Here is a 10,617-nt window from a genome sequence, read left to right as displayed (position 1 = left end):
GAGGCAGAGAAGATGCATCGCGAGACGCTGAGGCTGAGAAAGAAGGTGTTGGGAGACAAGCACCCAGACACGCTGACGAGCATGTACAGCCTTGCTTACGTTCTTGCGAAGCAGCTCCGTTACGATGACTCCCGCTATCTATTTGACCAAGTATGCGCTGCATACGACACTGTTCTTGGAGAGGATCACCCAACTACTCGCACTTGTCTCAAACACTATCACCAGATGCTCGCGTTGCAAGAACAGAATCAAACCTTTCTCTGTTCTGGAAGGCCGCCAAGTAATGTAGGCATGCCCGCAAGCAAGAGATCGATAGTATCACGTGCACTGGCGAAGATCGGCATCAGAAGATCAAAGTTACACGTAGACTAGTTCAGCCACCGTCGCATGTGTACACTTCGCTCGTACAGGTACGACTGTGTAATCATACTCCTCCTAACATCTAGTCACTCAACAGCTTCAGCCGCAAGTACCAACTAGTGGATGTACAGTGCAGTAACCGAACGAGATGCAAGTCGGAACAACAATCGAAATTTTGGTCAGAGGCGTTTGTTGTCAACAGCACAGTGACTTCGTCCTTCGTAATTTGTGTCAGCCTCCTGTGTTTGAGTGTCTAGCCGCCAGGTGCTCAAGGATAGGCTTCAAAGTTCCACCACAACACCCATCATCACGATCATCCATGTTGTATCCCAACATATTACCGTAAAGCCTCAGCAATCGGAAGATTTCACGAACAGAATCGGTGCTCAGCTTTTCAAATCGATCCAGATCTGGGTCTAATATATGAATATCACTCTTCCCAAACAGCAGGTCTTCACAGGGGAAAGCATAGTATACGTTATGCTCATGCCCAACGACAGTGAGCGCAGGCTAGATCACCACCGTTGCCGTTGACTCAGCCTGCGCAAGTTGGACTAGATCTGTTTTTTTACGCAAAGAAGCAGCCATCCATATGCTCATCTGAAGCTCTGCTTCGGTGTGGTTACCTGAAGCGCCCTTCACCTCAAAGCCTGAGAAAAGGGCTGTTCGCTTGGTGAAGGCACCAAGTGTGCCCAATGTTACCGTGGTCAGCTGTACCAAGTTTTTTGTACAGTGAAGCAACTCCAGGGTCACGATGCGAGTATGAGAGGATGAAATCGGTCTTTCGGTTTATAGGTTTACGGCTGCCCGGTTACGGTTGGAGCAGGGTTCGATAGAGGGGATTTATGGATTACGATTGACTGTACGATGGTGAGTTAGCGATCGGTGATTGGTACCGAGCTCTCGAAGGGATGTAGCATCATTGAAAGGCGGTGAAGGAGGCTGCGTGCTGCCAAACATGATCTCTCCTGCTGTAAGATCCGGGAGCCTCCATAACAAAGCGATGGTGTTGCTAACTGAAAATCGATGTTGACGGTGGAGTGGAATCGAGAAACCGCACGCAAAGTACAGCTGCTGATTCCAGTGATCAAGCGGCACAGAAACATTTCATACCTCAACTGTTTTAGTTATCAGGATTTCATTTTCGCAAACCGGATTTTGCCCAATAACAGATGATCTGCTGCGGCGGCGTTGTGTTAGCTCTGCTTGGGCATTAAGGACATTCGGCAGACTCAAAGACCCTTACGTTGCAAGTTAGGAATCTTAGTTTGCGCTTATTTGATTATTTGACCCTTGAGTCTCTCTACTAATAATGACCTCCAGAAGAGTTTGGAGAGCGAAGATTTTGGCTGTTAGGAGGGATCTTACAAGAGCAAGGAGTGATAAATTGGAATCTCGGTTTATAATTTTTAGGAGGGAACAATTTTCAACAAAAACGCTTCAAAGAATCGGTAGTTTAGTGAAACTAATATTGCCCTGCCATATATAGGGAGTTTGCTCGCGCTGTTTTGCCGGGTTTTGATGTGTCCCTTTTGGATTTTCGATTCACGATTCGGCTTCAGTGGCGCTTCCCGGACGATGGCTTGGCGCAATAAAGGTGAACCACGAGAATTCATTTTGGAAAACCGTGAGCGAATTGCAGAACGACGCGTGATCTGTGAAGAATGCGGCTAAACAGAGCCTGTCACAACCTATACTTTCAGGCGTGGTGTTGCCCAACAAAATGGAAGGTGAGAGGCATGCAATCCTTTCATAGAGAAGTGACTGACGAGCTATGTCTAGCAACTGCCAGCTGTCACGGGGTGACTACTAAATCATTCGATTGCTATGGGCTTGATATTTTGGCGTGCCACTCCTGCCAATGAACAAGATGATGGTTTTATAGGTAAATTTACATGTCGTTTGCACAGACCTGACTGAAGATGCACGACGTGAAGCATGATAGAAAATCGTGGAAAAAGAAAGATGGTGTTGGGGATCGTGAGTGATCAGTACGCTGTGGGAAGAATTGAAGGATTGAACTGAGGTTGTATTGGGTGAAGCTACGGACAGTACGTATAGGTGAGTAGCTGTAAACAACGCTAGTGTGACGTGGCAGTCACTCTCATAGCAGGTGAGGTTCGACAGGCAAGAGCACCCTGAACCGTGACAGATGGTTTTGGAGATGTATATCATAGCGGTCAAAGTGCGATGGGCAATAGTTGTTCGGAGCATTGATCATTTGCACCTATCGATAGGTCGCGTTATTGGTCATTGTGCAACATTAAAATTACAAATTTACTGGACTGCTGAAGCAAACTTGAAGGAAAGCTTCTGGACGCCAACCTGTAGTTGACCGAGAACTGATACTTCTTGCTCTGCTGAGAATTAGCGAGCCTCGAGGCTCATCAGCACCCATGTAAACATTCGTAACCAATTTTGCGTCCATGATAATAGCTTCAGACACCCAGACGGCCTTGTGATGGCCGCGGTCTGATCGAGATGGCATTTGGCGGGCGTGGTTTAGCAAAGAGTAAATGTCACATCAACAGATTTATCTCAAGACCATACAAAATTGCAACGGCGCCAGTTCTACTAGTGAGAAGACTTAACGTTGTGCAGAAGAAAACTACGCCCTCAACCACTACGAGCCTTTGTTTGAACATCTGTTTGGCTCCATTGCTCGCAGCCCTGCATATCTGCTTCCCTCTTCGAAACATCCTGGGTGATTACCTGCAGGCTTCGGATCTTTAAGATTAGCCCATCGAGCAGGCACTCGACCGGTAACTTTCAGTCTGCGTGTTCGGTGCTTGACTTGGCCGGATCGTCAGATGCGGAGGATTTTCGGTTGCGCTGCGCATTCAGATGTACAGACAATTTAGCTCGATGTGAAGAAGCTGATGAGAAAAAGCGAGAGCAAAAAGCTTCAATATCTCTCTTGTCGAGTGTAGCGATACGATCCGCGACGACTTTGGGGGCATCTATGCATCGGTCAATGAGGCGAACTACAGATTCGCAATGATCACGTACCTGGTGCAGACCATTTCTTGTCCCCAATTTTACCGCCGAAGAATCGATCAGCATCCGTATAAACCTCGTCGGCATCTTGGAAAAGTCCACTCACTGCATTCTTGTGGTGCTTGATCTCCGCTCCACTCATTTCATGAAGTGTCGTCTCGAAAGACACTAGAAAGCTCTCGATGTCAGCTTCAACGACCTCAGAAGTTCGTCCGCTACTGACAATGACATAAGAGTCCTCCCAGCCGTCTTCGCTTGTTATCCACTTCTCTACGTCTGCACGATCTGGCCCTCGATATCTGCCCTCGAAAAACTGCCTGCATGGTTCGGAAAGTAGCTGTCGAGCCAGACAGAGATGTGCGCGGACGTCGCTATCATCTGCAAGTCCGACATATAAGGCATATACCCAGCAACTTCCAGATCCTGCTGTCGGAGACTCCTTCTGGAAGCAGAAATTGGTACTAGGTTTCCAGCTTGAGTAATGTGGGACAGGTGTCATAGGTATCACAGTCGTAGGTACTGATTTCGCGATCTTGAGCACAACCTCCTCGATGATATTGCCAAGAGCAAAGATCTCAATGTGAGATTGATCCGAAACCTGTGACTGGAATTACCAAATCTGCTCCGCCGTCATACTCTCCAATGCTGCTAGCACATCCTCGTGGACTGATTTCCGAATACCTACAAAAGCCCTGAGATAAACCCTTGCTTGTTGTGAGGGTTCCAACTCCTGCCATTCGTGTGAAGCACTCATTTTGTCACCGCGAAGAGAATTGACCTGATCGTCCATTGGTTGTTTCAAGACCCATTTACTTGGCATCAGATTGTTGCGGAAGTTTAGATGCAACTCGCTGAGCCTCTCTTTGTTCTCAAACGCTTCCTGCAGCCCTTGCACAAGATCTGCAGGCATTTTGGCAGCCTTGTACGTCAGACCTTGCCACGTCTCTATCCCCTTCGAACCTTTGGGTATGCATTTGCTGTAAAGCTGGATGTTGATATCGTGAGGGCGGAGGACTGATGAGGCTTTGCTGATAAGTTTGACATCGAATTCATGGACAAAGGTGAGACCGCTAAGAAGTCGCCTGTGATCAGAGGATCTCCGCATGCTCGTGGACAGAGACTTTGTGGTGGAACTGGGGGAAGACTTTTGCCGATGATAAAAGTGACGCTTGCTCCCGCAAATCCACTCATCTATGATCAACTCTTGTGGCTGCTGCTTTTCGACCATGGCAAGATACTGGAAGATGACCTGGGCGACCTCCTTGTACTTCATGAGACCATCGACTGTCAGTTCGACTTCAATGCTGACATAGCCCGAGCCAGGGCATACCTTCTCAATCCTCACATAGGTCTTTCGAAGTGTCCAGCCTTTCGCCTTGAGGTAGGCCGAAAGACTACCAGGGTAGTCGCGATGGATGATGTGAGTCACATACAGTCTTCCCGAACTGAAGGCTTCCTCATCATGGTAGGGAAATAAAAGTTCGAGTGCTCTCGTCTCTGCAGTCATTTTCAAAAAGGTCTCTATGAGCAACTCTTTCTTTGTATGGAGTGACGTGCTCCAGTACCGCTTGGGTAGATCCAGATTGGTGATTTGACCGAACGTGGTCCGAACACAACGCTCCAAGACATTCAGAGACTCGCGACCAAGTTCAACGGGCATAGTCTGCATCTAGGTATACGACATTCGAGAATCACATCGTCACCATCGTCTGAACAATTGATCCAACAAACGGTGTGGCCACCAGGAGTCGAGATCCTTGGGAGGGCTTGTGGTATAGCTGACGTCGACAATGGTCTACGTCGAATGGCGCACGTTCGTGGTCACTCTATGGCCGATGTCGACAATGCTCTGGTACAGCTTGTGTGGCTTGAGGTTGTTGTACGTGAGTACCCGTTGTCGGTGTCCACATGTTTGACTGTTGGTCATGCAGGACAGGTCTACTTGGAAGAATTAGCACCAACACTGCAATCGAGAATCAGGGATCTCACATCGGATAACCACTAGCTGTTATCGGCGGCTGGTTACGCTCGACATACGTATACGTGGTTGACCTCGGCAGATCCTGCAGGCTCAGGTTTCTGAAAGGGTTTGTTGCAGGTGCCGGCCCCTGTGGTGTGTCGAAGAAAGAGAAATTTTCATGCGGCGCGTTACTGGAAGTCACCGAGGGCAAGTACAGAACTAAAGAGTCATTAAAATCGATCGATAGGCAGATGGAAGAGTCTCTACATACGCTCATTGTCCCAGGGTACGTATTCATCAAAGTTCGGGACGGCTTGAGAATCATCGAAGTAGTTCTCGTTGGTGTAGGACATGTTGACGAAGTGGAATCAGAGAATAGAGTGTTTGTAACTACGTGGATTAGGTCACATGATATCCTATCGTAGAAGACGCTGCCCGAGTGCAAGCGCACTTACCTCTGAGCTGAGAGATTCTGGACAACAACACCACCGAACAACAACACAGATAGCAATACAATCATTGATCACAGCCTCCAACCGAAACTGCTCACGCAGTTACAGTGTTACTAGGCGCGGAATTGCAATGTGGTGGATGATCTTGGAACGGGACATCGTTGCAAACGATATACACGATACCTCCATCATCCGTTTGCCCTTCGAAGGTGTAAAGTTGCTAGAGTGCACTGATGTATAGTTCAGAAGAGTGCTGCCTCGCGCATCGAGTACGTGAGCTGTGGCTGTGTCACAACTCACCACGGCTCGCTTGTCAACAATGTTCCAGAACATCTTAATCCAAGCAAGTCGACCGCTTCATTCTCGACGACTGCGTCACTTACTAACGACTACGCGTGGATGTAGAGGCGCAACCAAAAGCTTGTTATTCGGCTGCACGACTCGAAAAAGCAGAATGGTCCTATTTCTGGCATAGACGACGCAGGCCCTAGCTCGAGCCTTGTGTTTGCCTTGTCGCAGCCTTCCTGTTAACGCAGCGCAACGCACGAGGCTGTAGCGCCATTTACAGCCAGCCCGCACCTTCTCCAGAAACCTGCACGCTCCAAGCGGTACACGCAAGAGATCGTTCCTTTGTCAAGACTTGCACTGTAAAACATCAGATTCGCCAAAATGATACACTGAGTGAGCCGCTTCACGGAAAGCTCTCTCCCTGGAGCTCCCGGTCACTACACGTGGCTGTTTACAAAGTGAATTTGCAAGCTCGTGTTCGAAATAAGCTTCTTGGATTCTTATGGTTAGCCCATACAGTTGGGGACTGCTATTAAGCAGAACTCCACGGCTCAGCCGACCTGACTATGGGCCAAACAGGCTAGGATCACTATGAACCTCAAGTCCGCCTTGTCACCGCTAGAACACAGCGTACGAACAACCCATGCCTGCACACTTGCAGCGCAAGCAGGTGAGGATTCAGTAGCTTGTCCAAAACGTTGACTCAAATTCTCCACCAAGATCTCAAGCTAAGTCGCGGCGTGTGCGAGAGAATTGCCTTTTTCTCCGTCAGCATTCTTCCAGCAAGAGACTGTTTCAGCCTTGCTTCGTAGCTACACTTCACGGTCCATGCGTATCTGTACGCTGTTGACGTATGGTGGCTGGCGCTCGGGCCGAAATGTTGGAGGACCTCACGGCTGTGTCGCTCAAGCACTGCCACCTACCTCTTGATTACGCGCCCAAAATGAGGATCGCAGAGTCACCGTCACAATTACTAGACCATGATAACAGTTTCCTCTAATACTTCGAACGAAACAAAGTTCAAATTGGTATTGTACAGATTATATTTATCAAACATTTTATCAGATTGATCATCATTGTCAGCGGCAACCACAAGGCTACATCAGCACGCATTACTTCCCCACCCAAACCGCCCAGCACCACCCCGTACCACGGTTCACATTCCGTGCATCTTCCGCATATGATCGTTTCTCTTGTCTTTCCTCGGAAAGAAACGATCGCCCTCTGCCTCGCTACGACCACAACCTACAACATCGCACCAGAATACAGTTGGACTCACTGCATGGGCTCCGTTGTAGTGTCGTTCGTAGTCATAGAGACGACCGAACTTTTGACCGCTGCACTCCAGAAATGGGCATCTGATCTCCCTATCTCCGGATGCTAGATACGTTATACTGGGTTGGACAATAGGCCCATGTGGAGAACCACGAGTTGACGTACTCGGCTCAGCATGTATGACCTGCGCCTGGGATGGAGTTATATATTCCGTAATGCGTTGGTCGGGTAAGTCTGGGTTGGCGAGACATTGGTCTTCCGTGAGGTCTGGGAGCATTGACAGCGGACGTTGTGAAGATTCAGGGGGGATTTCAGACTCTGCATATGATGATCGCTCTGATGATGGCGCCGGTTCTGATGCTATTGAGTCGTTACGCGTCTTTTGTGCATCACTATAGCCCTTTGTTTAGTTCCTGAGTGTAATTTGAGATCTGGAGGCTCATACCTAGAGCCCAATCCATCCGTTGCTTTCTCTAATATCTCGTACTCGTTGACTGTGGTTTGATCGTCGATCGGCAGATGTGCAGAGTCAGAGGTAATAACAGGTTCTGCTTTTGTGATCAGTCGTAAATTTAGGTTCTAGGAAGTGAGATCGAACCTGGGCCAAGACTCCTGGAGTACTCCTGAAGCTCTTCCTGACAATCAAAGCACTCACAACCGAATTGCCAGCAACAGGGGTAATTCATCATTGCGTGTCTTCAGTCGTCCTTTGTAAACTGGTTCTCGTAGTAATATGGGCCAAAAATGGAGACAAGGCGACAGTAGAAGGCCAGTTCGTCTTGTTCATGAACTCTAGTAAACAGATGCAACGCAGAATTGTGTATATTACTGCGTCCAAGGATAGAGCTCAAGCATAGCAAAAGAGAAGGGTCATAATTATATATGCTAAGACATGTTGACAGGAAAGCATCGTAATGCAAATTTGCCCTTCGCCGGCCCGCTGCGAAATCGAAACAATTCTTGCTGCTTAACTTTGTGATGAAATGCTCAGTTGGATCGCCCGCCCACGAGATCGTAGCACATCCTTGTCCGAGGTGTCCTGTTCCAGCACATGCTAGCCCCTTTTTTGAGAAACCTTGTAAAATTATCCCTGTCTGACATCCAGCCGTCGAGGGCACGCCAGGGTATGCTGGCAGTTCGGGCGCTTTCGATGCTGCAACGGATGACGCCGTGTCGAAGTTGACGCTCGTACTAGCATTGCGGAAGTGATATGTCACTTCTGCATCGTGCCGTGTTGCGTTTCGCTTCAATCGTGACTCGGGCGGTGAGGGAGGCTGCAGCAAGTTCGGAAAGGGCAAAGGAGGGATCTCCCATCTTGGCTCTAGGGTACACCAAAGTTGATCAAGCGAGGTTCTAGCGCCGCGCCAGAACAGTGCAGAAGCCTACGACGACACTCCTTCCCCGAGCCACGGCGTTTTGAAACTTTCTGGTACTGACGTACTGACTGGTGCTGTTCTGGCGTGGAGCTAACATAGGCGGCACAGCGAGCACACCGCGTAGATGTCAGCTGGAGCCCTTCGTTCCACCCCCGCGGAACGTCGTGTCTCGATGCGTCGCTGCTTGAGGCTCGAAGCCATCTCTGCTTGGTCTTGTCTGCTACCAGTTCTACTACTACGGTCAGGATCGTGGCAGGGCTGCACCACCGACATTTCGGCGTGTAGATCAACACTGGCCGGGTTCAAGGACGTCCACGCTCGTACTGCATTGGAACGACCCCTATAAACCCTGGAGCCTGTGTGCCTACCGCACCATATCTTATCCTCATGCGCAGTCGTCCTCTTGTAAATCACCTTACGGTTGCTTGCCAAATTGGTTCTGGCTGCGTTGAGCATCAGTACCAACCGGTGCACGAGATTTCATGACATGGCGGGAGCAAGGAAGCGCTAGTGCTGGTAGGGCTGTATGGACTAGTCCCCTGTCAACAGCTTGAAGTCATAATGGGGAGCCGGGATAATCTGCCCATACCTTGACCAACAAGCCCGGAACGTCCGAAAGATGTACGCAATCTAGCGCACCGTGGAATGCAAGTTGGACAAGGCATGCTAACGGGACTTCCTTTCCTGCTTTGACTGTATTACAGGAGGCCACCTCCAGGTAGTTACAGTCACCTTCCTTTAATCTGGGCGCGCATCCGCACAAGCCACCTCACCAACATTTCCATTACAACTTTGAGTAGTTGTAGCACCACCAACAACAGACGGTATCAAATGGTTTATGGCTCATTTTACTTGTAAAAGCCTAGTATTTTGTTTGGTAACCATCTGCCTTAATAACAGCATTGATACGGTCCTGCATGCTGTGAATAAGGCAACGGATCAGTGTGTCAGGTATGGTCAACCACACTGCTTTCAAAGCCTCACAGAATGCCTCCCAATCCTCCTGAGACTCTCCTATGATATCGAATTTGGGGTAAGCAAGGTGCATGGCCCTTTTAAGTGCCCACCAGAGGTGTTCAATGGGGTTAAGGTCTGGTGAGTATGGTGGGTGATTGACCATCCATATGCCGTGACGCTCCAGGTAATCCTTGGTCTTTTTTGCAGTATGAACCCGGGCGTTATCCTGCATAAACTGCTCCCCTGGCTTGTAATAGGGTAAGAGACCTTCGTCTAGTGCTTTAAGATAGGACCAGGCGGTATATCCTTGTCCTTTGGAGGTGTTATCCCTTTCCATGATCACCAGAGGAGACCTCCCAACCCAACCCCCCAAAGTAACCCAAACTGAAGCCCAAACCATCTGTTGTTTACCACGATTAGTTGTCACTTCTGTGACTTTATTATGGTCCCACTTCTCCTCTGGAAGCCTGAACACCCACTCAGCATTGGCTCCTGAACCTCTTTGGACTGAACACTTATCACTAAACCTGACAACCTTCCGTTTCCAGTTGAAGCCTGTGACCTCCCTGGCATGTTTAAGACGCCATTGAGCAACAGCAGTAGTAATCTTTGGTCAACGTTTTGCCCTGAAGTTCTGGAGTCCATCTTTGGCCAGAGTTCTGCAAATAGTGGTGGTGGAAACAGAGGGTCCTGTTATGATCCATGAACAACTCGCAAAACAACACTGAACAAACAGGACTACGCAACGGGACGAGAGCAGCCAAGGAACTGCAGTATCGATTGACCGAGCTGTGAAGCCGCGTCAGTGATACCCAGTATAATCAACACTCGCAATATCTGTTATACGAACCGAGATTGTACGAAAAGGACTGCAGTGGATACAACGTGGATCTCGTACACAAACAATCGTCACGGACCCATATACCGACCCACTTGCAGAGGACCCACGTCG

The 10,617-nt window shown here is 49.0% G+C and overlaps 3 protein-coding genes across 3 annotated transcripts in view; 1 reads left to right on the top strand and 2 right to left on the bottom strand.

The window, feature by feature from the left end:
* Positions 1–468, top strand: part of BU25DRAFT_415844 (kinesin light chain 1) — a 4,462-nt gene extending 3,994 nt beyond the window's left edge. The window contains exon 3 of the mRNA XM_033707632.1: positions 4–468. Coding sequence (XP_033555853.1) covers positions 4–372 — 369 coding nt within the window. The 3' untranslated portion in view covers positions 373–468. The remainder of the gene's footprint in view (positions 1–3) is intronic.
* Positions 469–3,129: 2,661 nt separating this feature from the next.
* BU25DRAFT_463440 (uncharacterized protein) lies at positions 3,130–4,864 on the bottom strand (the record flags this gene model as incomplete). Its single annotated transcript, XM_033710605.1, has 3 exons — positions 3,130–3,320; positions 3,370–3,955; positions 4,043–4,864. 3 exons carry the CDS (start codon positions 4,862–4,864, stop codon positions 3,130–3,132), a joined length of 1,599 nt encoding a protein of 532 aa, XP_033555852.1.
* Positions 4,865–7,001: 2,137 nt separating this feature from the next.
* On the bottom strand, positions 7,002–7,866 carry BU25DRAFT_415842 (uncharacterized protein). Its single transcript, XM_033707631.1, has one exon. The coding sequence runs from the start codon at positions 7,607–7,609 to the stop codon at positions 7,214–7,216; it is 396 nt and encodes a 131-aa protein (XP_033555851.1). The 5' UTR covers positions 7,610–7,866; the 3' UTR covers positions 7,002–7,213.
* Between the last annotated feature and the right edge of the window lie 2,751 nt (positions 7,867–10,617).

Source organism: Macroventuria anomochaeta, assembly GCF_010093625.1.
Source record: "Macroventuria anomochaeta strain CBS 525.71 unplaced genomic scaffold BU25scaffold_52, whole genome shotgun sequence".
Taxonomy (NCBI): domain Eukaryota; kingdom Fungi; phylum Ascomycota; class Dothideomycetes; order Pleosporales; family Didymellaceae; genus Macroventuria; species Macroventuria anomochaeta.
The sequence above is the reverse complement of the archived record's forward strand: the minus strand, read 5'-3'. Positions and strand labels throughout refer to the sequence as shown.

Coding starts and splice junctions, on each gene's coding strand:
- BU25DRAFT_415842 (XM_033707631.1), bottom strand. CDS start 7,609: ATGCTCCCAGACCTCACGGAAGACCAATGTCTCGCCAACCCAGACTTA.